This window comes from Phytophthora sojae (genome assembly GCF_000149755.1).
Source record: "Phytophthora sojae unplaced genomic scaffold PHYSOscaffold_4, whole genome shotgun sequence".
NCBI lineage: Eukaryota > Oomycota > Peronosporomycetes > Peronosporales > Peronosporaceae > Phytophthora > Phytophthora sojae.
Genome location: NW_009258118.1, coordinates 2,403,908 through 2,429,726, shown reverse-complemented (window position 1 = coordinate 2,429,726; position 25,819 = coordinate 2,403,908). Strand labels below are relative to the sequence as shown.

Sequence of the window (25,819 nt, the reverse complement as noted above, 5' to 3'; positions counted from 1 at the left end):
GAAACTCAGCAACGGCACATTGTCGACCGGCCACAAGGCCTGACACGGAGTGATGCTGGTCTACGGTGTGGTAATGAACGGATTTGGGTTCCTAGCACCGAAACGAGTCTGGTTCAACGACTTTTAGTGATCGCCCACTGTGGGGCGCAGGGTCACAGAGGCCGCGAAGCGCTGATGAACGTGGTGAACCGCAGGTTCCTCATACGGAATCTCTCCGCCCTAGTCAAGACTTTCCTTGCTGGCTGCCTCATGTGCCAGCATGTAAAAGGGGGGGGAAGGTGGTGATGAGACCATGGGCAGAGACATTCCGATGCAGCGAACGAAATGGAGCTTTACATTGGGACTACCTACATCTTGGTGAATCATTTGGCGCCTTGCAGTACCTACTGGTGCTAAAGGATGATGCGACCCACTTTTGCGAGTTAGTGCCGTGTGCTGTACCTACAGCAGCGGTGACAGCTGAAGCAATCCTCGACTGGCACAGCCGCTACGAAGTACCTCGGGTATGGATAAGCGACCAGGGCACCCACTTCAAGAACCAAGTGGTGGCCGAGGTGGCGAGACGTCTTACCTGTGGGCAGCGCTTTACGGTGGCATACAGTCCGTGGACTAATGGGTCAATTGAGAGAGTCAACAGGGACATTGTCCAGGTCCTCCGCGCTATGTGCCTCTGGACATTCGTGATTGGGTACATTTTGATCCAGTGGTACAGTCGAACTTAAACCACGCACCAGTTCCGTCGCTAGGCAACAAAGCACCAGTGGAGTTGTTCTGCGTCCTCCCGGCTGCATCCCCGCTAGACTTTGGATTCAACGGCGAGGACAACACATTCCTAGAGCTCGGTACAACTAGCAGCCAGATAGAAGCAAAGCTGGCGCTGCTGCGTGCCGGGGTGCAAGAGATGCACAAGCGAGTGCAAGTGGCAAGGTCGGAACAAACAAAACAGAATCAGAAAACGCAAAGACTAGCCAGAGTGGCGAATTTCGATGTCGGTGACTACGTGTTGCGGTCTCGAGTGGACCAAAAACACAATGACAAGCTGCTTGTCACTTGGATAGGCCCGTATCAGATCGTTGGTGCAGACGAACACTCTTTCCGCGTGCAGCACCTAGTGACTGGCGCGGAATCAGACGTACATGCCTCACGCCTTAAGTTCTACGCGGACGCGTCCTTCGAGGTAACGGAGGAGATTCGTGAGCACGTGGCTGCTCAAGGCATTGTCCTGACCGTTGCTGAGCTGAAAGAGCACCGGTGGAACTCGGCGAAGAGGTGTTACGAGATACTGGTTGGGTGGAAGGGTCTGGAGCCAATTGAGGACTCGTGGGAGTCGCTCAGTTCACTGTACAAGGATATCCCTGTGATGGTGAGGCAGTACGTAGCCGCGACGAGTAAAGTGCAACTACATGTAACATTAGAGCAACTTTAGCACTTCAACTTGAAGTGACTATGTTGCGGGTACATGGTACCATTCCATTGGTACACTGGTACATTCGAGCAACGTTACCAACAAATCCAAGGTTGCCCACTTCCAAATGTGTGGTCAAGTCTTGGTGGGGCGGTGTAGTGGGGCGATCGTCTTCACGACCTGACCACGCATCGGGCTGGCGACCGAGGACGGTCCCAGTCGAGGCTGGTGTAAGATAAGACTCGGAGGTTGGTAGGCCCTAGGAGGATAGCACATACCGGTAGTGCAGTGGAGGTATCTGACGAAGTCCCTGCCGATCTCAATCTGGAAATTGCAGACTAGATTACAAGCAAGAGTTTACAGGAAGCACCAGCTTCCCTAGCGAGTGTGTTCATTCGGATCCCACTACACGCACAACGACCTTCTTACAGTGCTTCTGTCAGACGTCGTTGGCACCAACGTGGCCGACATCTGCAACTCGTCAATCAGTCTCATCGCCGGACCTTCGGACAACTTGAACGTCACACGAATCCGTCTACCTATCACAAACATCTGCCGGCACCTCCGTCAAAAACATGGCTCACTACGCTCAAGGCATCCGGGACGACACCTTCGCGTCGTACGACTTCGGCTGCAGCTGCGTGCGTCTCCTGGGGATCAACCTCTGCTCGTCGCTCATTTGCAAGAACAAGGCTGTGTACGGCAGCTTCGACCCGCCCGTCTACCCAGTCGGCAAGATGGTCTACCCGCGCACGGGCTTCTACATTGGCGCCACCGACACGTTCGCGACCTCCACCGACATCGCGCAGATCCGGTCCGCACTACCCAGCGGCACCATCGTGCACGAGAAGCCCGTCGCAGCCTTCTCGCACCTGGACTTCACCTGGGCCCAGAACGCCAACGAGCTCGTGTACCAGGACCTGCTGGCACAGCTCAAGAAATACGCCGGCAAGGAGTACTGACGGCATCGTCCGAACTCAGTTAGTGCAAGCAAGTTGAAGTTGGTCAAAATGTCGAAAACGGTTCTTCATAATCGTTTTTGACACCTGCTTTTGTGCGTGTCGAAAACATGCCACGCAAGGCGTCGAGCGAAAGCCGCCGCGCGCAGGTTGCCGAGGCGCTGGCGCTGGTCCCTGACCGCGGGGTCGGCCACGCAAGGAGGAGAAGGCAGGACTTTTTGCATTTTACTACGTAGTAAAATGCAAAAAGTCATGACTCGGTCATGACCCAGTCCGGAGATACCAGCCGCTTTTTGGTGTGTTACCCCGAGATACCAGTCGCTGGGTCATGACCCAAATACTACGATTTGATTGGCTGTCTCGCTGACAAATTTTGGGCGAGCCTTCTCCGAGCGCCATTAACTCATCTCAAGGCCGCCGCTACCCGTGGCCTGTGACGTCGGCCATGCTGGCCAACATGGCGCTCGAGAACGCAAGCCTGCCCGCCCTGCTGAGCGCGTGTCTGTACGTACTGCTGACGGTTGTGTACCAAGGCATGTATATCGTGGGCAAAAGCCGCTCATTGTGACGTTCTACATGCTACAGGTTGTTGTGGACATATAGGGCGGACACTGCGACGTCACGGCGTACAAGTACGCCTGCACCGTGATGCTGAGCATCATCCTCAGCCTGGCGGCGCCCTCGTAACGATCTTCAGCTTCCAGTACCTCAATGTGTGCAACGTACAGCGCCACGTCCTGGGCGTTGTCACCGAGCCATGCGGCTCCGTCCCATCGTTGTGTCCGACTACTCGTCGTCGACCAACAGCACCTCGAGCAACAACAACCTGGGCTGCGAGGCACGCAGCGAAGTATACGCATTCATCTCCGCCGCCTCTCTGCCACGTTGACCGCCATCGTACCGACCTGTTTGTAACTCTCGAGTCCAGGAAAAACCTGTTGTTTGAGGTCGTTGGGCGGGTCTACAATGGTACGCTCCAAGTAATAAAGACGAGAACGTGGCGGGTGCCCTGACAGAGCGCGAATCGCCTCCCGAGCCAGAGGAGCAGCGTATACGGCCTCAACGGTGTCAAGACCCCATCGGCCATGTCGGCGTGTTTGAGAGATGTCGACATCAGCGCTCTCCAGCTGCCGTACGCCTTGCTGGCGGTTGATATGAGTCTTTTTGCTTTGTACGTAAGACCGAGATGCTCGAATACAGCCTCGTAGCTTTTCTTGTGAGTGTTGTACGAAATGGCTTTGTTTCGATCTCGGCCACGTAGGAACTTGATGTCATACCAATCCTCCGATCTTCGAAAACACGGAAAGGGTTCACAGTTGAGATGAAAGCGCTCAAACAAGTAGAAAGCAACTGCTCCAACTGGGCATAAATGAACAGCCTTATTCCGCATGAAGCCAACGTGCTGCAGCTTTCCAAACGTATTCGTTTTGCCGTGTTGGATTAGCAGAACCAACGCAGTGTATGGCTGGAACCCCTCTTTGTCTAGTTCCTGGGAAAACATGTCGGCGAATTCCAGATCACGAATGTTTTCGCCTCGCAGTAAGCCGAAATGAGATACCAAAAACGCTGCTCTTCCCATGAGATCGTTCAAAACGAAAAATGTATCACAAATCTGAGTGAATTGGGCTTCAGACTGGTAGCCATCTAGCAACGATCCCACGCCGCGATCGGTGTAGTTTTTTTCCGTGTCGCCGTAGTTTCCGCCTGGACGGTTGAGAGCAGTTGTTTTACCTTGTACGTGCGAGGGTGGTCGTTAGCGTTCATCTTGTTCGCCACCTGCTGGTTGTATAGGTCTACAATAGCGTTGTCGTAGCCGTACACCGTTGATGCCCCCAATGACTTTACCCTTCTTCTTCTTCTTCGACTCTCTGCCTACGACTTGGGTGTCCAAAAAGAGATGAAGCTTGCTACCAGTGGCAGTAACACCATCGCCAAACCCCATCAATTGGCTCCACTCTACAAACTCCTTTTGGTAGCCCTCGTACTTCCGTTTTGTATTAATCGGCCGACTGTCAATAGCCTTCTGAAGGGTGGCCCGCTCTCGCTCTTCCATGAGCACTTGAAGTGCACTATCAATTTGCTGTGGACGGCGAACAGGGTTCTGTGGCTCGCGTCGTGCCGTCGCTGAAGCCGCAGCTGCATAAGCGCGGATGGAGATGCCCGACTTCTTCTTCATCATGGTGCTCATGTGAAAATGAAGTTTCAATACCAAAAATAAATATTGCGATTAGGTCACAAGTGTGATAATGACTCGGGTCCAGACCCATGCAATCCAACAGATGATACCCATTAAGTACTACGTAGTATAATGATGGGAGGGCCACAACGAGACATTGGAGCACCTCCTATGGGCCTGTCCGTATGCAGAGGCTGTATGGATGGTTTTCGCGGAACATTGGACAGGATGAACAGTGGTCGCCTTTATTTTGGTTCTTATGCAGATCAGGTCCAGGATTTGAACATGCTGATTGCAATGCAATGCTATGATTTACGTGTACGCGTAGCCAAATTACACCTGCGCTAGTCTCAGTTTAGCTAGTCGGTGGCATAGTGTGGTGTCCGCATACGTCGAGTCTCCTTTGGCTGGCAGTGAGTCAGCAATGGTAGTCATGAGGGCCTTCCATTTACGTCGGTCTTGGGCAAGCAGTCGAAGTCTCTCCAAGTCTGAGCTGGTGCGGAGGCGGTAGCCACACCCACTAGCATCAAGGTCCTGGTCGAGGACAAGAGGCAGTGTGGTACGGGGCCTACCTCTCCACCTGCTGCTGTCTGAGGAAGCGAAATACGCCTTCATCTGGATAAACACCGGGATATCTTGTGGTCGCCGTAGAATGTGCCCGAGAAACTCCCACCTCGCAGATGTGATCCGGTGACGGAGCGGCCGCTCGTCACACGTTGCGTAGAGATCAGCGTTGGAGATGTGGCACGGGTAACGCACATTGAGGACAGATCGTAGCTGGCGACGGTGAAAGCTTTCGAGTCGGTGAAGCTCCGTTGGTGTAAGCGCCCAGGTCCCGCAGTTGTAGAGTAGTATCGGCAGTACGTAGCAGTTGTAGAGGCGAATTCGTGTCGTGTCTGTGATACGGTGCGATCTCAGCCAGACCGCCCAGAGCCGCCGAAGAGCAGCCGCAGCGAGTATTTTCCGACGCGATACGTCATCGGCATCTCCGAGCAACGAGCCAAGCTTCCGCGTAGACCTCCATGGGTCTTCCTCTGCACGAGCGTGGGGGTCGTCACTGGCAGGTGTCAGGCAGCGGCGGAGAATTGTGTGCTCCGTCTTTGCCGCGTTCATTTGAAGCGACCAGCGCGCGAATACTTCCGGGGCATGGGTCTGGATGAGCTCGACGAGGGCGGGGTCCCGACAGATAAAGTCGGCATCGTCCGCATACACGATCATTTGCTGGAGCAGGTCCGGCGGCAATGCAGGGTGACTAGCTAGATCTCTAAGTACTGCTTCTAGGTAGATAACAAATAATACTGGTGAGAGTGAGTCGCCCTGTGGCGTACCTGTGTTGCTGCCGAATGGTTGCAGGATCTGGTGGCCGATGCGGAGTGAAAGCGTTGTGTCGGATAGTAAGAGTCGAATCAACCGGATTTCGTCGTCGTGTACAAACTGCTGTAGAACTTTGAGGAGTTTGGCACGGTCGATCGTGTCGAACGCGCGCGAGAAGTCGATACCCAGTACGTGAACGATTTCGCGATACTTTTGTACCCGTGCGCACAGCCACTTGTGAACATGCTGATTGTGAGATAAATGAGACGGTTTCAAACGAAATGATGCTTAGGCGCCATTTGGAGTTATCGAGATAATCGCGTTTGAAGTTGACCAATCAATTTTCGGAAATAACCGGACATCCATCTTTCGAAAGTGAAAAGCACACGTAAAAAGCGTAAAAACACTCTGATTTGCTTGCTTTTAGCGCGAGCTTTCTGATAATACACAATACGTTAAAATTGAAAATAATATTGAGGTCACACGCCCCAAATAAAATCGTGAGTTTAGGGGGTCCGAAAATGGAGATAGTTTTTCTAGACCGAAGCCACTCCGCGCGTTCTTAACATTTCAAAGCATTCGATAGCTTAAACGAAGCACAAGACACGCCTCTTTCGATTGATGCGGTTAAATCGCGATTCGTGCTTAGGTTCGTAAGCCTCTTTTCGTTTGAAACCGTCTCAAATCGAAAGACCTGAGCCAAACATTCACAGCTTATGATCATGACATGACTTAGTTCCTCAGCGCGTGACCCGTTCGGCTCCCTGTTCTAGCAACACTTCGTTGTGCTCTCTTTAGGTGAATAGGTGTGCATGAGGTATTTGGCAGTGGGTTGTGTTCAAAAGCATTGCAACTACTGCTACTTGTACTATCAGCTACTAATCAAACATGCCTCCCTTCCCAACTTCTCTTGACAGCAAAATTCATTAGCTGCAATAGCACGCGCTGTTCATGCTTCTATGGGTGGTGCTGAATTGTATCCCATTCGCGACTACTGCACTGTACACTGGACGCCTACCAGATATACATTAACGGGCTGTCATACCTGCAGCAGATATGACAGGGTTTAAAAAGATATATGTTGACATAGCGCTCAAAGTCTCCACCGCAATTGTCGTACATGCGTCACTTGTGTCCGCTTGATATCGCCCTGAATCAGGCGGCTTGATAGACGCTTGCTGGGCTTTAAGAATGTACCCGTCATTTCGTTCCGGACACCGCCGACGCTGCATCCCTTCTAAATTTCACCAGTTTCGAATTTGGCGCGCGTCGGACACAAGCTCCGGAGCGATGGCCGCAGAGGACGTCGATGCGATGCTGGTGCTAGCTAGCGCCCTGGTCGATCAGGAGGAGACGCTGCACGAGGTGCGCAGGGAGGTGTACGACAAGCTCGTGGAAGAGGCGTGAAGGATCTCCATGCGGACCAGGCACTATCTGACCACCCAGTGCCTGGACACGCCCTGCGACTCCGCGTGGATGATGTTGTACACGCGCGGAAGCGACATCAAATTCCTAAACGCGACGCGCTTGACCAGGTGCGACCCTACTTACTATCTGAAGTTGCTGCGCTGTATCTAATTCATGCATGCTTTCAGGCCGGCTTTCCACCAACTACTGCGGCGCTTCAGCCGCTTTTACTACATCCCACGCAGCACGGCACGCGGGCGGCCCCCGAAGCTCCGACACTACCACCAGATCCTGGGCCTGGTGCTGTGCTTTTACGTCGGGTCGATGGAGCAGAGCTCCCTGTGTATGATGTTTGGGGCTCCGCCGAGCACCATATCGAGGACGCTACGCCGCGCCGAGGAAGTGCTGTCGCTGGCGCTAAAAGGCTACGCTCCTGCCAGAATCTCTTGGTCCTCGCCTGCTCGCCAAGCCGAACTCGCAAAGCTTGTGGAAGCCCGCGAGCCGCTTCCCAAACACACATTCGGCTTCATTGATGGGAAGAACTTAAGGGTGAGTTGTAGTTTGTAAAATGTTACTTGCTATGATAGAATGCTAACATCAATGATATTGTAGGTTCAGCAGCCGTCGAATGCGGACTTGCAGAACGCCATGTATAACGGGTGGTTGCACACCATTTTCGTGACTGGCACAATCTGCTTCGCAGCCGACGGCTGCATCATTTGGTGTAAGCACAATTGCCCCGGGTCGTGGAACGACTCCGACACCTCCTTGGGCTTCCGTTCCAAGTTGCTCGACCCTACCCTCTGCCCGGACACACGTATGAACGTGGTGTCGGACTCGGCCTTCCCGTGTTCGACCAGCATGGTCGGTCGCATCCTGACTCCTCTCAAAGATGGCGATCTCGAGAGGATTCTCCCGTCGCTGAGAAGCTCCGCGCGGACGCTTCATAACGCCATCACGTCCGTGAGGCAGGCGGCGGAGTGGGGCATGGGGAGCATGCAAAAGGTGTACAGCCGCTTGTCCTCCCCCTGCCGTACGACCCCGAGCTTCGTGGGCACCGAATCAACAACATCTTCAGAATGGCTAACTATCGCGTCCGCACGGTCGGCATCTCGCAGATACGCACGACGTTTTCAGGCGAGATGGAGCTATCCAGCGAGTAGGGTGTCGAACTAGCCGTGTTTGTACTGCATACAACAATACATTTTTCGTTGCCGTTGAATTGAGCTGCTTCATTATCTCGATGTTGCTGGCAGTAGCGTGCTGCAAACGTTTTGCGACGGAGAGCCGAACTCGATGCTCGTGCGTCTTGCACTTGACTTCACAGAGATGTGTACGCAGCACGAGAAGTACATCTGATGATGAAGGCGCTAGAAGATCACGTAACCCATGACGGACACGCTAGCGGATCATGAACAACATGTTTGATTTGAGGCTTAGTGGTAAGCGACAAGTATATAGTAACTAGAACGTGAATGATAGCCTCACTTCGAAGAGCATGCGCGCCTTCCGCTCACGCCTTCTTAGTCAGTGCGCCGATCAATATGAGCAGCTCTTGAGTGCGGGCGCGCGCATCTTCGCGCGCACGGCGCGCACGGTCCTCTCTCTCCAGCTTCTCCTCACGGTGGCGCGCCTCAGCTTCAGCCTTGGCTTCCAGAAGGCGGGCCTCGTTGGCCGCCTTTTCGTCGCGGCGGCGCTGATCTTCCTCGGCGCGACGGGCGGCAGCCTTCCGCTCGCTCTCTTCGCGGAGCAGCAGAAGCGTCTCGAGGATGCATCCTCGCATGGTGCTGGCGTTGTTTTCAAGGCCATCCAGCTTTGTCTTGAGAGCTGTTGTTGCATTCATGGCACGGATGCGCTTAGCTTTGGCGTAGCTAGCTTCCGCCGTGTCTTTGTCTTCTTCATGAGCGCGCTTGGCGCCCACCGTGTCGCGAAAGCCGGCCAAGTCCACGCCTCCGAGACGGTTCGACGTCTTGTGGAGCTTGGGGTACTTGGCCGCTTCGGCGGCATCGTGGTTGGTGGCAGCGGCGGCACCTTGAGTCGATGGCTGCTGTGAAGCATCACTACTGGGGGCAGTAACAGCCGTCTTACGTGGTGGCGGCAGCCCTCCCGAGCCAGCACGACGTGTACTTGGCGCTGCTCGGACAGGAGCAGGACGCGGCGTGCGTGCAAGCTCGTCCAGATCATCGGTGGTCAGCGGCGACGAGAGCAAGTCTTGGAACATGCCTCGGCTCGATGAGCGGCTGGAAGCCGTCGACTCGACGCGCACGACGGCCCTCGTGGCGAGGCTGAAGCGCCGCTGGGGATCTCGGTGGCGTCACGGGCGCAGACGTCGACTCCTGGCTTGGCGGCGGGTTCGTTGCCAACTTGGACTTGGGGCGGCTTCTCTCTGGCGGCAGCCAAGGAGGTGTTGCTGTGCCCGTAGCGCTGGCAGACTCGCTGGCGTCTTCGATGCGGCGCTTGCTGTCGCGGTCGTACTGGTGGCTGGGCTGGATGTTCGGCGGCGTGTTCTCTTCGTCCTCGCTGGACGTGTCATTGATGCACCGACGCCGCCAGTGAACGGCGGAGTAGGTTAAGCGCACCGTTGTCCCTGCAATCAAACACGAGGTGAGTCCTCTCATAGAGAAGTGCATACAAAGCCATCAACCACGCTCACCTTTCGAAGTGTTGGCTGCTGTCGACTTCGCGCCGCCGGCGGCAAATTCGCAACTGAGCGTCTTTTCGATTTGGCGGAAGATATATGATCATCGATATGCCCGTAGAGTGAAGGATGCATATGTTAGAATGATGGTCAGCATAAAGTATACTAACAACAAGACAAAACTTTATGATGGCTACACGGCATATATCTAGGGGTAGGGCAGTTTATCGAGACGATATCTGCGTCCCGCGAGATCTCTGCGCGTATATGACGCGGCATATCAGCTGCAGGTATGACAGCCCGTTAATGTATATCTGGTAGGCGTCCACTGAGCACTGCAGGTGCCTTTCAGTCAAAGCAGCGCACGGTGCGCTGCGCACACCTGGGCTGGTTTGAAACCAGTGTTTCCTTTCACACTCTCAACATCGATACTCCACAGGTAACTGACACACAACTCGTTAACTTAGTTTACCTACTATCACAGCATGTATGTGGTACATATACTTTAGAAGTGTATAGTCTAGCTAGCCACAACTTGTGGTCTTGTGGCCCACAAGAAAAGCATACTGCTTGGCTGGAAGAAAAAAGCGCTCCAATTCGTAGCGAGGTACCACAGCCGCAGCACGGTAACAACCTCTCCGGAGCTAAGACGCTGCACTGCGAACAACCCTGGCCGACCAGCAGCAGAAGCAAGACCAGCAGCAGCAGCGCTTGCGTGTCTTCGAGCCATCCGAGCCGGGCTCTCCGACTGCGCGCACACCTCGTCGGGCTCCGCGTGGACATCACGCACCGCCTGACGCGCACCATGGGGGTGTCGTGGGCATCGATACGCGGGTGCCAGGCTCGCTCACGGTGACGTCCAAAGTGCGCGCGTTGACGCTCGACTCGGAGCACGGCAGCGGCGAGCTACGCGGACTTGGACAGCAGGAGCAGCAGCAATGCACCCGGATAATCTCCGTGGACTTGACGTGCTCCGTACTCACAGGGCATCTAGAGCGCCTTCGCCTGCACCAGTGCACACACCGGTCGGCGCGTCACCTGTAGTTACCGCGACGGGCGCCGTCTGCCTCAGAACCACGTCACTTTCCGTGTCTTCGACCATCAAATAGCACAGCTTGCATAGCGCAGCATGTCGTGCTGCACGTGTGCAAGGCAGAGTTGACCCGTCGAAGCCATAAGCCACTTCCTGGCGGTCGATCGCGTACTCATCGTTGGAGACGACATGGCTCAAGACTTCATGCTGAAGTACACGCCCGCCCGTCCGCCCCACTTGCGCTTGGTAGTCCGAGAGGCTGATCTTGCTGGCGTCCTTCACCAGCATGCTGTAGTGCAGCTTGACGGGCGCCAGCTTCAGATCCGACGCGATGTTCTTGTTCTTGATCTTGAAGCTCTTCCACGCGCTTGCCCTTGAACCGTGGTCACCGAGGAGAACGCAAATCGCCCAACCGCGCCGCAGCCAATTGTCGTGGACAACGAGTCGACAATGGTGTCGTGTTCGTCCATACGGAGGTACAGCTTCATCACGTCGCCGCAGGCAGGGGCGTACACAGAGCCCGTGTCCACATCCTTGGCGTTCTTGTCCACGGCGCTCACCTTGCGCGGGTCGTCGTAATAGTCGACCAGGCCCTCGCAGCACACGGGCATCTGCGAGCAGTGCTGGCCCAGCCGAGATGGCACTCGGGCAGTCTTGAGAGTCGAGCGGACAGCGTTGGGGGTCGTCTATCGACGGATTCTGTAGCGGGGGTCGCTTGGGCTGCAACCCAGGGCACCGCGGCGGCTCGGTCCGTCACGGGGTTGGATGACTGAGGGAGCTAGACTTCCCAGCACCCACCACGGCAGTCGCTCCATTGTGTAGTGAGGCGACCTACGTCGTCAAAGCATGGCAGATGTGACACAAGTTCAAAGAAAAAGTACGCTCTGATCAAATCTAAGACCTGTTCTGCATAAGACCCATTTAACCCCTCCGTCACGAGGCCCGGATTTCTATGCACGGACTATTTTTTCACATGCTTGATATCAAGCATGTTATAGAAAGCCTTTACTTGGAATTTGTATAGATGAAAAAAGTACAGGAACCGTATCTCAACCGTATCTCGGAACAAAGTCGATTCACCTGCCCAGTTTATGGGAGCACATGCTGCTTATCAAGCGTCGTTTATTAAATCCGTAGAGCTCATGCTTGATATGACGGATATGGAAATGGCCCTTTTACTGGGAGTGAGTTTTCTTTGCTGCTAGACGCGTGCAAAACGACTACGAATGCGAAATTGTGTCTTGAACTAGAAAACGAAATGAGGAAAAACGTGTGAAGCAAGCGCTACTGATCGATTACTCACGTAGTTACATTCCTACTAGCCTACTCCAATGCGGCACTATCTTCGGACTCAACTCTGGCACCTTCCTATTTATTAGCCACCTTGGCAGTACGGGCTGCATTCTCGCTAACACCTTCCTCCTCGTGGTCGCTGTCATCCCCCTCCTCGTCGCTGATGTCATCGATCTCCTCATTACCAGCGCCGCTGTCATTGTCGCAGCCGTCCTCCACGTTCCTGCCATCGATGCGCTTTCCATCTTGCGTCAGTGAGGTCCGTCCTGGAAAACAAATCTTCACACATACTATTAGAGCAAGGTGGAAGCAATACCCAAAGCGATGCGTACCGTTTTAGTGTGTACTGCAGTTCCGACGGCTAAGGGCTGCGCATTCAGCATTTTAGCGGGCCCGACATGATCAGCCGGTGCTTCACCTTTCCTCCTGCACGCCTCCCTGTTGACAGCCATCTTGTCCAGTCCATCGACGAAGATCTTGTCATACTTGCGGAAACAATGTAGCATCTGCGGCGAGTAACGTTGTCGGTGTTGGGGGTCATGCACGCCGCCGTCTTCTATCCAGCGGTAGTACACCTGCTTTGCTGCGGGGCAGAGGATAGTTCTCGCTTGATTTTGCGTTTGAAGAGGTCGCTGATCTAAATAGCATACATCCAGCATGTAGTTAGCACTAGTATGAATGATATCGCGAGCATCAGCACGTACCATGGCTCGACATGGTTGTGCTAGTTCCGCAGTCAAATGTGTGCACAATGTCGTTGGAGTCTACTACGGGCGCCGTCCCAAGCATCGTTGGTTTCTTGGTCAATCTATCGTCCTGCGCCCCTTTCAGCTGGTGCCATGGAGCTGAGCTTATGGGTGTAAGCACCGGCATTACCGACGGCCCGGCCGGTGTTTGCGGCGTCAGCGGATCGGCATTGTTCTTCTCCCTGTCCCCAACCTCGCAGCCGCTGCACGCGTCCTTGATATACTCCTGATGCTTGTGATCTAAACTATCACGCTCCTCACCAGCTTTGAGTTCGAGTCGCAGTACGAGTTCCTTAGCGCCCCGCCACGGGGTGCGATAACCGCATCGTGCCTTGGATTGTCGTTTTGCAGAATGAGAGGCCACTAGCCATCGCTCTTTACTGGCGGGAAGGGTATGTACTGGCCGTGAATTCATTGAACTTTTTTCTGCAATTAGCAACCCAAGCCCTGTGCATCGAGTACCAAATTGGACCAACGGACCAGTTTATGGGCTTTTCACATGCTTGATATCAAGCATGTGGGAACATATGGCCGCCATATGGTAATTTTCACATGCTGCTTATATCAAGCCTTTGTGACGGGGGGGGGGGGGGGGGTTAAAAATCTTCCTCAACAGTAACACTAGTGGAGCTGGCGAAGTACCAATACTTTGTTACTCCACGATCTCCACCAGCCCTCACAGCTCGGTTCAAGCAATGTATTATCGCATACGGAGAACTAACACCAGAGCACGCGAAAGCGGCGCGCTGCCTATGGTGGGCCTTCTGCAGCATTGCAACAGCATCACTCTGGCTGACACGCAACAGAAAAGTTCATCGGCAGGAACTGGTCACGGTGCAACAAGGAAAGACAGAAATCTGGAAGACCGCGTTACGTTAACTTCGGGCAGTAGCCCACCGAGATTCCAGAAGTATCGAAAACCGAATGTTCGGCTTACGACTACGACAAGTACTCGATTGCTTTGAATACAATGATTCGCAACAAGGAGAAGCACACATGACAAAAGCAGATAAACCACGCAACAAGCCTCCAATTGTGAAGTGGCTTCGGATTTTTCAGGACGCTATTAACTGAAGTTAAATAAACAACTGTGATCATCATCAGGATGATGGTACCCGGACGGGGGGGGGTCGCAGTTCTCGGGAGCGATAATATACCAATACGAAGTTCCGACAACACGCCAAAACTGTGACCACTTGATATGCAACCAGGGCTCAGCGAACGCTGAGATAGGAGGATTTTGGAATACATGTACTTCGACTTTTTTTTTGTGTTGTGAGCTAAAGCTAATAGGAAGTACTTATTTTACGATCCGCAGGCATCTCCAGCGCCTGCTTCGCAGCCACAGTATTTGCCCTGTACGCGCATCAAGTAAAATAACGGTGACATTTGAATAAAAATTCAAAATTCATCACTGCCTCGCTGAAGGCAAAACTAGTGCATGACGCCTCGGGTTTGAGGCCTCGCTTCCAACGACGCTGCGGTGGTGTGCTCAGAATCCGGACATCTCGAGTACGAGCACTATATCGCTGGCACGGCAATGCATTACTTTCCCGATTGAAAGCGCAAGTTGAAGTGGCTATGTTGCGCAAAAGTGGCGAGGATTTCGTTCGATGACACACGCGCCTGGGCCGCCTAACGACAGTTCTTCAACTGCGAATATCCGTACTGCAAGTAGCCGCGCACTAGTATTTTTTTCTTTAGCTTATAGGTTTGCCCGTCGACTCACCGTTAACGGTGGCGCTAGTTCCTGCTTTTAGACTGGTCAAGCATAGTTATCAACTCCAATTGGAGTATGACGGCATCACCAGCAGAAACATCGCCGTCGTTTATCAGCCATGGATCGATAGATGCCCGAGGGTGGACCCGATTCGCAAAGCTTCTACGCATCTGGAAGAGCCTGCAAGTCAGCTATTATGGCGGCAAGTACTGTATCCATCGACTGCTTGCTCTCGATGAATACACAAGCGAGACTTCGCTGTCTCGTGTTCTCCTTGTTTGCATTGGCGCCCCGATGCCCACCGTGGACCTCGTGTTGATCCAAGAAAATATTCCTCAGCAAGATCCGGCAGCGGGATGGCATGAAAATTACGGCTTTTGGATTCGTGCCGGGATAGTCACGTTTGTAATCACCTTCCTGGTTTCGGATCAATCTCGCTTCTTAATCGATGGCCTTGTCATATCTCGGATTCGACAATTTCTGCTGCCACTATCTGCATCCAGTATGTTTGTCGTTTGTTCCGCTGCCATCTCGTCCCACTTGATGTTCCCCGTTCCGTTCTTCGCGATAACAATGGGCCCGGTATTCTACCCGCTGCTGGTTATATCGTATCGAGTCGTAGCAGGCGGTCGTGTATTTCGCCAAATCTTGCAGCGTTGGGATCAATTTGTACGCTTCTTCATGTTCTCTGGATTTTATCCAGAGTCCATGAGTGAAGGCCACTGAGGTGCCATTATTCTCAAATCACATACCTGCTAAATATGGTTATGAACGCTCCAGGTGTTTTTAGCTAAAATACCTGTTATACTGGATATCCCGTAATCTAATCAAATTATGCTGCTATGTTGACCCATCCGGTTGAGATTAAGTCAAATTACCTAGTATTTGCATACCCTTTAATCAAGTATATATACCTGTGGTAGATAGTTTATCTGCCACTCAAGCGACATCCATCGGATTTTTTTCGCTCGAACAGCATGCCGACGGGATCCCGCCTTGAAGTGTTCACCGGTGATGATTGATGCCTCGCGCCACGCCGATGAGCACGCCGATGCCCCTTACTAATATCAGTGCACCATTGCCGGGCAGATGCTGCGGCTGTGAAGCAAGCACAGGAGATGCCATTGGGTGGTATGCTTCACACTACCGAAAATGATTTTTGTACCCTCCTATTCAGTATCAAACGGTCTTTAAGATCGGTCGGCTGAAGTACAGATTCCATCTCATTCAGTTAGTGATCTCTTTACTGCATGATCACCCTTAATGCGCGTTGCTCAGTTGATTGAATTCATGTTGAGCAGGTTGTGTTTGATAATGGACGATGAAATGGTGGACAAGAGAACAGTAAGCATTGGCTTGAGGGATATTTTAGTTCTTTTTTCTGCTACTGTCTGGTAGGCTTTCTGAAAAACAAAATGCTGTTATTTACATTTCCTAGCCTTCGCGAAGCCCTAGTGCCGCGGCGGTAAGTCCGGTAATGAACACCTCTATCTCTGCGAATACGTGCTCGTTTCGCTTGTGGCTAAAGGGAGAAGGGTATTTATTGTGAAGTAGCTACTTTTTGTCTGGAATTGATGAACCAAATAGCCACTTTTCGCGTACCAGCTAGCACCTTGGTGTCGTCAACTCCCGCCGCAGGCGGGTCCTGCCGACTACCGAGCGAAGCGAGGTGCTCCCCCTTCGGGGGAGGTAGAGGGGGGTCTAGGGTTGTGTGCCCCAAGGGGAAAAGGGGTTTTAGGGATCAGGGTGTAGTTTCAATACCAAGTCGACGTAATGTTCAAGCAAGAACGCTTCCTGTGGTTTAAGATCCGCGTGCGTAGCACGCGGTCGTAAACCCTGGCAAACTGAAAAGTAGCTACGGGCTAGTCCCGGCTGTATATTTTAATGTACCTCGCACAGGAAGTACAAGCGGTTCTCAAGATCTGTGCGCTACTTCTGCAAACATATTGACTTAGATGCGTGTACAGCGAGACCTACTGCGACAAGTGGCACGACGCAGGAATACCTCCACCGTATTCTTGAGCTAAGCTTGTAGTAAGTCAGTACATACGCATCTATGTTCAGACCACCTGAATCTTGTTGATTCGCAAACATCATAATTACCACTGTGGCGAATAGGCCGGGGACGCCTGTAGTCCAAAACTTATTTGGGGGTTGTCGTTTGAATTTCGAACTAGATATTTTTTGCGTCGAGAATAGTGTAGGGCGTTTTGCTGTTAGTGAAATTTACTAGACACTAACTCACTGTTAGCTGTACGTTTGCTGACTGTTAGTTGACGAGTTATTGCCGTTTGCAGATATTTCGGCCAACGCATGCTTATTATCTCGTTAATAATCTCGATTTTAATCCAGCCAGCTCTTAATTAAGACCTACGTCTGATTTATATATCTCGCCAGTACGGTCTAAGATCCGAGCTTGAGGCTCTGTTTCCCGACCAAAACGCTTTTCTGCGGCTTGGAAACGCAGAAATGCCATTCTAGACAGGCCAAACCGAGTTTCTGGGCCTAAAAGCGGCCTCCACCAAAGCACAAAGCTAAAGTAGCCCTCGCCTATCTCGTGTCCACTCATATTAAGAGACAGGCGAGGTCTATTTTAGAGGTCTATTTTAGAGGGCAAAGTATTTGCAAGCGGCAATAGTAGCAAGAGAATAATCATGATATATATTAACCTTAAGGCTGATTGCAGTTAATGTCTTTCTTACCTACGGAAGAGATCTAAACACTCTGCGCCCTTGAGACCCGTCTTCTAGCGAAATATATTCGGGCCAGGCCGAATTCAGCTCTGCGTCTTCAAACTCGTCGACCATCTCGATCGGAGTGTGACGGGCCAGGTTCCAGGTCGGTCTTTCCCACCCTACCCATTTTATCAGGTACAGTCGCTGCATATTAACAGTCTTACGTGCGTAGATGCTTTCAAAAACAAATAGAGCACCGCCATCGCTGTTAATAGAGGATCTCGCCTCACTATCAGTTCTGTCCGCACGAGTTGGTCCTTAAAAAATAAAACACAACTTAACGGATGGGACTATCCGTTCTAGACTGGCACTTCAAGTAACTACGGCTCTGGCGCTGCACTGGCATCTAGAGTAGATTTGGCAGCATCTAATGTGACAGTACCGTTGAGTTGGGACAATATGGGCCACAATATCGAATTAAAAGCGTCTTACCTCTTAAAATATAGAAAACCAGAAGGATTGGAACTAGATAAAGTTATTGAAGTGTAAAAAGTCTTTAGTAATTTCCGTTTTTGTGCAAAAATTAGTGGTGCTCGTTCGGCAAATACATGGTAGCAAAATTTACTAGACACTAACTAACTGTTATTTACACGTACAGCTGACTCTACTGTTAGTGTATAGGGAGAACGCTAGTCGGGAATAGTCACATGTGGCTATTTAAGTAGATGGTTGAAAAACCACTCCTAAGGGAGAAGAGGGGGTTGTTCCTTCCTCCAGTTTTCCTAAACTGTACTTTAAAATAATAAGAAGTGAAGTAGTTAAAAATGCCAAGCCGCTAGTAATTTCAAGACCGGCCACTATTCGTAAAAATCCGTTAATACAACTAAAGTGGTTACCCTCAACCAATACGATGTATTTACTTCTTTCTGTCATTGACACGTAGAAACAAAGTGCCGCGGTACACTAACTTATATTCCTACATGTAAGAGCGACGTAAAATCCAGAGCTGTTCCGGGCAGAGCACGGCCTTGTTTGTGTGCATACAAGTGATGATAGGCACAATCTACCCGGCCTACGAAGCCCTTTTTCGCTACGCTGAAGGTTCCCGATACCAGATACTTGTTATTCTTCTTCTACCCATACTGAAGGTGGTCTTGAAGAGCATTGTACTTCGATGCATGGCGCACATGGAAGACCTGGTCCCCGAAGCGGTTATCTTCACGGTCGATTTTTTCAACGCCATCTACATTGCGACCTGTATGCAGAGCGCGACGTCAACTTTTGCCGTGATAGCCATCACGATCACAGATCTGTCGCAAACAGCTATCATGTTGTACGGCCTGCACAAGCGCACGCTTACCATTATGTCGAGGCTCCGTCTTGTCGTTGGAAATGGCCACGACAACGATAATTTGGTAGAAACGCTCTGTTTGATTTGTCGGAGCCCTGAAAAATTTAGTAAACAAGTCCGCGCGGATGTTCGAGTGACCTCGTGCTTTCCACATGCTCTATCCGACGAGAACAAGAAGCTTCTGGATAAACTGGTCGGGCCGACGAATCAAATTCCCACGGAAGCTGCGTCCAAAACAGGCCCCGACTCTTCTATCATCCTGGCAGCAAAGCCCTCGACCTTCGAGCGATTCAAAATGTATTGCGCAAGACATCGGGTTGGAAGCAAGCAATCAGATTATACCCGCATCCACCCAGTCAAGGAAGGAAATGCCAGATTCACACCGCATACAGTCGCTGACAAGACGAAGCAATATACTAGAAGAAACACTTGAAGTGTTTTTCTCCATGGAATGTCTTGTCGCGACGGCGTATTTGGAGGCTGCAGTCCCTTTCTTTTATGGCTGCTATATTGTGATCATGGTATTCCTCCCTAGTGCTCGGTATCACTCGGAAATGACCGGCATCACGAGCGAAAATATGGGATCCAAGGTTCAGATTTTGCTTCTTTTTGGTCTACTTCAAGTATTTTCGTTCGTGGTACTCGTCATGCTGATTAAGCGCAACTGTGGGATGCGGGCATGGTACCATCTTGCATTTGTACTCGACACGCAGATGTCGCTGGTCCAGGGCAAACTTATCGTCTGGGTGGCTGTTACGATGTGCTTTCGTGTGGTGCATTTTGGTACGTTGGTGACTGAGTTGCTACTTCAAGTACTGATAGCAAGCGTGGCTAATGCTTTCTTTGACCGCAGGTGTCGACTTCACATTCCGATTTCGCTACTAAGACTCAACAGTTGTAAATATGGTAAATATTTAATCTGGGAACAGAGTGCAATGCCTGGATTTACAAACGTAGACTAGCTACATGAAGTTGGCATGCACAACGAATGCGAAGCAATGCAATGGTTTCGAAATGGTCTTGTTTCTTCATTTTTCCTACATGCAGAAGGTAGATTCCACCAGCATTTTATTTTGAATGCTACTGAAGTACTTGAAATAATATGTAGCATTGCTACAGTAGCAACTTTCGTAAGTTGATTCTTATGTTTTGCTTGGTAATACAAAATATCACCGCTTCACCCGCGCTAACTAAAAGGAATCATTGGTATAAGTGGTATTTGCTGTTGAGTTCGCTGTGCGTGCATCATTCCGCCTATCCGTTCTGCCAGAGTTACGGGACAGTTGGAGAGGGACACCAAAAGTAACTTTGCTGAACGATTTGCGGTGCACAAACGACATCTTTAGAAAGTAGAAGGAACATGTAGTTTGTCGGTACTGTTCTTTTGCTTGTTCTTCACATGAAAACAGTAGAATGCTGCATCTGAAAAGCGCTAATATCACGAACACGATTGTGGGACACTGCTGCCTCTACTGTAGTGGTGCACCACACTTACACTGCATGTTTGTATGTAAAATACATATGTTCGCTAATCTTGAGCCAAGCTCTATATGAACACATTTGCACCTCTCCTTCGCGACAGAGCGCGTTAGGAGACGTAATAAGCACGGATTCGTATAATCTTGCAGCGATCTATTCACTGAAGCTGGTCATTTGGTTTAATTGTGTGGCCTAGACCCAAAAATTGCATTAGGTTGCTGCAAACATATGTTTGATTATCACCACTGGAGGACCGGCAAAATGTATGGAGGATCGCCTGTTACACAGAGGATGCCACAACTAGCAGTTAAGAGCTCCATCGCTTCGTGCGACCTGCCCAAGCGATATTTCTACTTTAGTTTAGGTTGTACCGTACTGGCTTGGCTAGTTCTGCGGGATTTACGAAGATATCGAGGATGCCGTATTTGATCCCCCATACAAAATCCTATATAAAAGTACTGTCCCACAACTCTGGCAGAACGGATACATGTGCCAAAGTCATGAGATCAAGATTTGTTGTTTTAGTCACAGTTCCTGCACTTCAATTTGCAGTCCGGCAACATGTGGCTCAAAGATGCACTTTGAGATTTGCCTCGCAACGCAACACCACGCAAACTCGAGCTCATTCCCTTTCCCTTTCGGTCCAAGGTCAACCATGCGCGTAGGCTACGTGCTGCTGGCAGTGCTGGCTGTCCTCGTCAGGAACTGCGCTGCTACTTCGGCGACAGCACTCTCCAATGAAGCTGGAGTGTCGACTACGCACACGTTAAATCCTTGGGCCGAGCACGACAAAAGGTTTCCGAGGAGCCATGCCGACCACGACGAGAAGTCGACGCTCGCGAAAATTGATGATTTGGTGGACCCCGTGAAGCTTGACGCCGCGTTGAGTGGCTTGACGAAGATGAAGGCCCTCTTCAAGCTGTGGAACGCAGATGCGACGGTGTCAAGGCAGGTCATCCAAAGACTGTCGGAGAATCGACACACTTTCGCCAAGTACAGCTCCCTCGTCCTGACGTTCAACGGATACAGAATCAAGGTCGCAGAGAATGCTGCCAAGGCGCTAGCTCAGAAGAAGAAGGTAGACGCCTTAGTGGACCCCACGAAGCTCAATGCCGCGCTGAAAGACCGGGCACAGATGAAGAAGTTGTTCAGGCTGTGGAATGCCGATGAAGAGACGGCAATGAACGTCATCACCAGACTGGCGAGCGACCCGGAGTCGCTCACGAAGTATAGCTCGCTCATTCTCAACTTTAACTCGTATCGAATGTCAGTGGCGGGTATTACTGCCAAGGGTTAAACAGATACGAACAGTAAACAGGATTTACAGCAGTGTTGTATTCATTCGAGTGTTATTGCAACATTGTAGATCAGGGTTGCTATCAAGACATCGGTGTGTGCTCTACCGGAAGGCAAGGCCGAATGAACAGAGTTACTACTCGTGATAAGTAAGTCGCCGTAGTCAGGTTTACGCTGCGCTCAGCCTTGCTTGGCCTTCTTGCTCACGCCACCGTTGGCTTGTACCGCCCGAGCAGAAGCGCTCACAGCTGCACCAGTGCCTGCAGCGGGGTGGTAGAATCGGATCTCGCTCAGCATTCGCTGGCGAATCTCCGCTACGTTCATCTTTTTCTCGTCAAACTCGAGCTGGATGGTTCCAGGAGCCACGATTTCCTCCTCCAACGACCGAATGCTGGCGAGGTACTTGTGCGACAAAGCTTCGTCGAGGGTCGCGCGCTTGCGCGGGTTCATCTTGAGCATCCACGTGAGCAAGTCGATGGCCTCGGGCTCAGCGCCAGGATACATCTCCTGTAGGTTGCGCTTTGGCCGAGGCGGCAAACTGCGCAAATAGAACTGCACGTCGGGGTCTGCAATCTCTGCGATGTCCTCCTCGTCCATGGTACCAAGCACGTCAAGAATCGTGTTGAGTTGGTCACGACTGTCCTGCGGCAACGCTACTTGGCCAGCACCAGGACTCAGCGGAAAGCACGATACACCAGGAAACAGTGGCTCGCGCTGGTAGTGCGACGGGACACTGCTTTTCTGCATGCTCAGCAGCTCCGCAAAGATACAGCCCACCTACAGGTATTAGCATCGAAAAAGTTAGTTCCACTGCTTGTTCAACACCCCAAATAGTGAACACAGGACATCGCGACAAAAACTTACCGACCACACGTCAATTGCGGCTGAATAATCGTGATCACGGAAAATAATCTCAGGAGCGCGGTACCAGCGTGTGACGACGTGCTCTGTAAGCTGGCGCTGGATCCGTCGTGCAGGGGTTCGAGGGTGTACGCCGACGCCCTGCAATGTGGTTTCGTCCGGGGTCGAGCCGTCGCCCAGACGCTTGCGCTTGCGTCCTGTTGTCGACGCAGACGACGAGAGTCCGCGCGCCAGACCAAAGTCGCAAATCTTAATCGCCACGGGCGACAGGTTCAACAGCACGTTGGCAGGCTTCAGGTCGCGGTGTACAATTTCCGCCGAGTGCATGTACTTGAGCGCCTTGAGCAAATCCAGCAGCAGCCACCTCAAGTGCTCAGCCGTAAGGAACTGGGGCGAGTGCAGGAGCTTCTCTAGATCGGATGGCAAATACTCAAACACGACGAAGAGGTCCTGGAAATGGTCCATGTCCAGCGGCGCAATGATCTCTCGGATCTGCACGATGTTGGGGTGCCGCAGCTGGCGCAGGATGCACAATTCACGCAGAATACGCTTGGCGTCGATCGGGTCTGAGAACACGTTCTGGATCTTCTTGATAGCCACGATCTCGCCAGTGGGCAGGTGCTTGCAGCGCACCACTTGTCCGTAGCTTCCCTGTCCTAGCACGCACTCGATCGAGTAGTTCGGTGCGATCTCACTCCAGCCCGGAATCTGCGACGCATTCGACGACACTGCAGTAGGCACTGGAGCAGGCGCCGGTGCAGCGTTCTGCACGGGAACCTGAACCGCAGAAGCAGGCACAGCGGGCACGTTGCTTCCTGCAACTGCCTGAGTCTCTGACGCTGTAAAAAAAAATAAAACAAAGCATCATCAGCACTTGGTCCCCACCAAATCCCATCAACTCATCAACCGAACGTAACGTACGCGTTGCTTGTGTCTGGTCCAGCACTGCCGGCGTCTCGGCCAGCGCCTTCTTGTCCACCATCGCGAACGGCAGGTGTGTAAGGTCCTGGGCCACCACGAGCATGCCGGAGCCCACGGGGTTCCCGACCAGAGGCGTGCACGAGCCCAGCAGCGTGACCTTGGCCTGCTCTCGGCTCACAAATTCCAGCATGACGCTGGCCACGGGCGAGCCGCGGACGCAGTGGGCCAGCGCGTCCGCCAGCACGGCGGCCGTGGCCGGGGGCACAAGGTACGGCAGCTCCTTGAGCAGGTTGCGGCCGGCCATCTCCTCGCGCGAGTAGCCGCAGAGATTGACGGCGCAGTCGTTCCACAGGATCACGCGCATGACCTCGTCCACCACGAACACGAGCGCGGGCGACGTGTAGAGCGACTTGCCCAGGCTGGCCAGGCTCTCGGTGCTGGCGCAGTAGCTCTCCACGCCGGCCACGAAGCTCTGCACGGCCGGCAGCGTCGTGTCCTCGCAGTGCTCGCCGATGGTCTGCAGCATGATCTTGCGCACGACGCTGTTGCGCTTGGCCGCGGGGGGAGCGGCCGTCAGGGGCGCAGGGGACGCGGAGGCATTGGGTACGGGCGGGAAGGCGGCGGCTGGCAGAGTCGTGGAGCGCCCGCTGTCCGGGTCCGCGCGCACCACCGACGGGTCGAAGTGCACCGAGTGCGTCTTGTTGCCGTTCATGGGGCCGGCCGGCGGGGGAGGCGAGAGAGAGCGAAGCCAACCGAGCTGTGAAGACAAGCCGCCGGTCGCACTTAATTTCGTCGGGTTGCTCCGTTGGGGGAGACCCCCCGTATTTAGTGATAGTGAGGGCATACTGGACGCAAGACGATTGTGTGGGAAAGACTGCGCGCTTTTTGATTTTGCTGGCACTGCCAGTGTTGAAACGGAAGGAACTGTAGCCACATGTATAATACATGTAATGCATGTAGGTGGCCACGAAATGGCGGCGCCATCGCTTCTCGTGGCCAGCAGGAGGCCCAGGAGTATCTTTCGCCGGCACGCTCCATGCATTTCTGGGTTACGCATGGGCACGCGCTGCTGTTGCTCAAAGTGAGTGCAACTTGACCATTGACCACTGACCCTCAGCACCTCTCGAAGATCTTGTAGAGGTTGGTGAGGCAGGCCACGGGCGTGATGAGTTGCGCGTCGTTGAGCTCGTTGGGCGGGCAGAACGCGGCGGCCTTGGCCGCTGGGAACAGCACGTGCTCCAGCACCAGCGCCTCGCGCTCGGCGTTGCCCGGGTACCGCATCTCGCCGTACCAGCGCGCCAGCGCCTGCGCCACGCTCTCGAAGCACGGCTCCTCCTCCTCCCAGTTCACTTCGGTGGCGAGGTGGAACACGAACTCGGGCAGCGAGTGGATCGACGGCTCGTGGTCTGGCAGCAGCTGGGGCAGCGTGCGCAGCATGCCCTGCGAGTCGATGTCCAGCGAGAAGTACTCGAACAGCATGGGGCCGTTGGCGATCAGCAGCGTCTTGATCTCGTCCGCGAGCTGCTCCCTCGGGCCGTCCTCTTCGTCGTAGCCGTTGCGCGGGTTCTTGAGAGCCTCTAGGACCAGGTCGTAGACTGGTAGCGGGGTCTGCAGAGTGATCGGCCGCGTCTCGCCAAACTGCTGCAGCACCTGCTGGTAGAAGACGTGGAAAGCGACCTCGTCGTGCCGAACGATGTACAGCTTTGTGCGGTATTGCACCAGCGAGAACTGCTTGTCGACGACCCCAACAAAGCTGTGCTCGCGGAAGAGCTACCACCCAGAAGCATCAGCATACACACAGCATTAGACATGAGAGAGCACTCTCGGCACTACAGCAAACAAACTCCTACCCGTGCAAGCGCCTTATTTTTCTTTTGCCGCATCAAACTCAGCAAGTTCTGGACACTTGATAGCATTTGCGGGCTTTGAGTGGCCTCGAGGCTTCCGCGACGGTTGTCCGGCTCGGGTTCTGTAGGTCGTGTATGCTTCACATCAGATCAAAGTCTAGGCGTACACAGCTACAAACACAAGATCGCACCTTGGCTGGAATGCGTTTCGGACAGCTTCCTCTTTCTCGGGTTTAGCGATTTTGCCGCGTCCGAGTCACTTTCCGCCGAATCCTCTCGCCTGGACCTTCTGTCTGGGCTGGTGTCGCGGTCGTCTGCGGTGCCCTGGGAACTTGACTGTGATAGCTGCGATAACTGAGTCCTCTGCGACTCCAGAAAACAGTACTTGTCTATCGTGTTGGAGCGATGGTCGGTTCGCACCAGGCGCTGCGGTGCCTACACCAAACGCAACAAGAGACCGAGTGAGATATGCGCCGGAGAAACCTACTAAAGGGCAAGCTTACCAGCGCTGGTTGGTACTTCTTGGAAGGTGGGGTCGGCTTTTGACTTAGATCAAGCTCGATTGAGTCTGCAGACCGGTCAGCTTCGTCTTCTTCATCACTCTCGCGCTTCTCCATTTCCTCATCGCTTGACTCCACTTCCTCCTTTTTCTCTTCCTCTTCCATCACACTTTCGCGTCGGCGCTGCTTGGCTGATGC

General features: G+C 52.8%; 10 protein-coding genes across 10 annotated transcripts; 7 read left to right on the top strand and 3 right to left on the bottom strand.

Annotated features, from left to right (window-relative positions):
* Nucleotides 1-901: 901 nt before the first annotated feature.
* Nucleotides 902-1,426, top strand: PHYSODRAFT_503830 (hypothetical protein; the record flags this gene model as incomplete). The annotated part of the gene is made up of 1 exon (XM_009528026.1): nucleotides 902-1,426. One exon carries the CDS (start codon nucleotides 902-904, stop codon nucleotides 1,424-1,426), a length of 525 nt encoding a protein of 174 aa, XP_009526321.1.
* Nucleotides 1,427-1,980: 554 nt separating this feature from the next.
* Nucleotides 1,981-2,367, top strand: PHYSODRAFT_250132 (hypothetical protein; the record flags this gene model as incomplete). Its single annotated transcript, XM_009528025.1, has 1 exon — nucleotides 1,981-2,367. The coding sequence occupies one exon, from the start codon at nucleotides 1,981-1,983 to the stop codon at nucleotides 2,365-2,367; it is 387 nt and encodes a 128-aa protein (XP_009526320.1).
* Nucleotides 2,368-2,474: 107 nt separating this feature from the next.
* On the top strand, nucleotides 2,475-3,051 carry PHYSODRAFT_331265 (hypothetical protein; the record flags this gene model as incomplete). Its single annotated transcript, XM_009528024.1, has 3 exons — nucleotides 2,475-2,549; nucleotides 2,747-2,884; nucleotides 2,968-3,051. 3 exons carry the CDS (start codon nucleotides 2,475-2,477, stop codon nucleotides 3,049-3,051), a joined length of 297 nt encoding a protein of 98 aa, XP_009526319.1.
* Nucleotides 3,052-4,008: 957 nt separating this feature from the next.
* PHYSODRAFT_331264 (hypothetical protein) lies at nucleotides 4,009-4,543 on the bottom strand (the record flags this gene model as incomplete). Its single annotated transcript, XM_009528023.1, has 2 exons — nucleotides 4,009-4,143; nucleotides 4,184-4,543. 2 exons carry the CDS (start codon nucleotides 4,541-4,543, stop codon nucleotides 4,009-4,011), a joined length of 495 nt encoding a protein of 164 aa, XP_009526318.1.
* A 2,601-nt stretch (nucleotides 4,544-7,144) lies between these two features.
* PHYSODRAFT_264234 (hypothetical protein) lies at nucleotides 7,145-8,424 on the top strand (the record flags this gene model as incomplete). Its single annotated transcript, XM_009528022.1, has 5 exons — nucleotides 7,145-7,219; nucleotides 7,301-7,389; nucleotides 7,507-7,810; nucleotides 7,874-8,294; nucleotides 8,399-8,424. The coding sequence occupies 5 exons, from the start codon at nucleotides 7,145-7,147 to the stop codon at nucleotides 8,422-8,424; spliced, it is 915 nt and encodes a 304-aa protein (XP_009526317.1).
* A 2,334-nt stretch (nucleotides 8,425-10,758) lies between these two features.
* Nucleotides 10,759-11,199, top strand: PHYSODRAFT_285900 (hypothetical protein; the record flags this gene model as incomplete). The annotated part of the gene is given in 2 exon segments (XM_009528021.1): nucleotides 10,759-10,908; nucleotides 10,923-11,199. Coding segments are annotated over 2 exon segments (157 nt in total), but the record flags the coding sequence as incomplete, so codon positions are not given.
* Nucleotides 11,200-12,518: 1,319 nt separating this feature from the next.
* On the bottom strand, nucleotides 12,519-12,884 carry PHYSODRAFT_501528 (hypothetical protein; the record flags this gene model as incomplete). Its single annotated transcript, XM_009528020.1, has 1 exon — nucleotides 12,519-12,884. The coding sequence occupies one exon, from the start codon at nucleotides 12,882-12,884 to the stop codon at nucleotides 12,519-12,521; it is 366 nt and encodes a 121-aa protein (XP_009526315.1).
* Nucleotides 12,885-13,631: 747 nt separating this feature from the next.
* On the top strand, nucleotides 13,632-13,850 carry PHYSODRAFT_498829 (hypothetical protein; the record flags this gene model as incomplete). The annotated part of the gene is made up of 1 exon (XM_009528019.1): nucleotides 13,632-13,850. A coding segment is annotated over one exon (219 nt), but the record flags the coding sequence as incomplete, so codon positions are not given.
* A 7,001-nt stretch (nucleotides 13,851-20,851) lies between these two features.
* Nucleotides 20,852-21,493, top strand: Avh1b-80 (Avr1b-1 avirulence-like protein; the record flags this gene model as incomplete). The annotated part of the gene is made up of 1 exon (XM_009528018.1): nucleotides 20,852-21,493. One exon carries the CDS (start codon nucleotides 20,852-20,854, stop codon nucleotides 21,491-21,493), a length of 642 nt encoding a protein of 213 aa, XP_009526313.1.
* Nucleotides 21,494-21,672: 179 nt separating this feature from the next.
* On the bottom strand, nucleotides 21,673-25,241 carry PHYSODRAFT_559950 (hypothetical protein; the record flags this gene model as incomplete). Its single annotated transcript, XM_009528017.1, has 6 exons — nucleotides 25,125-25,241; nucleotides 24,395-25,044; nucleotides 23,882-23,921; nucleotides 23,275-23,824; nucleotides 22,357-23,081; nucleotides 21,673-22,269 (listed from the first exon to the last, which is right to left on the bottom strand). Exons 1-6 carry the CDS (start codon nucleotides 25,188-25,190, stop codon nucleotides 21,673-21,675), a joined length of 2,628 nt encoding a protein of 875 aa, XP_009526312.1. The 5' UTR covers nucleotides 25,191-25,241.
* Nucleotides 25,242-25,819: the final 578 nt, after the last annotated feature.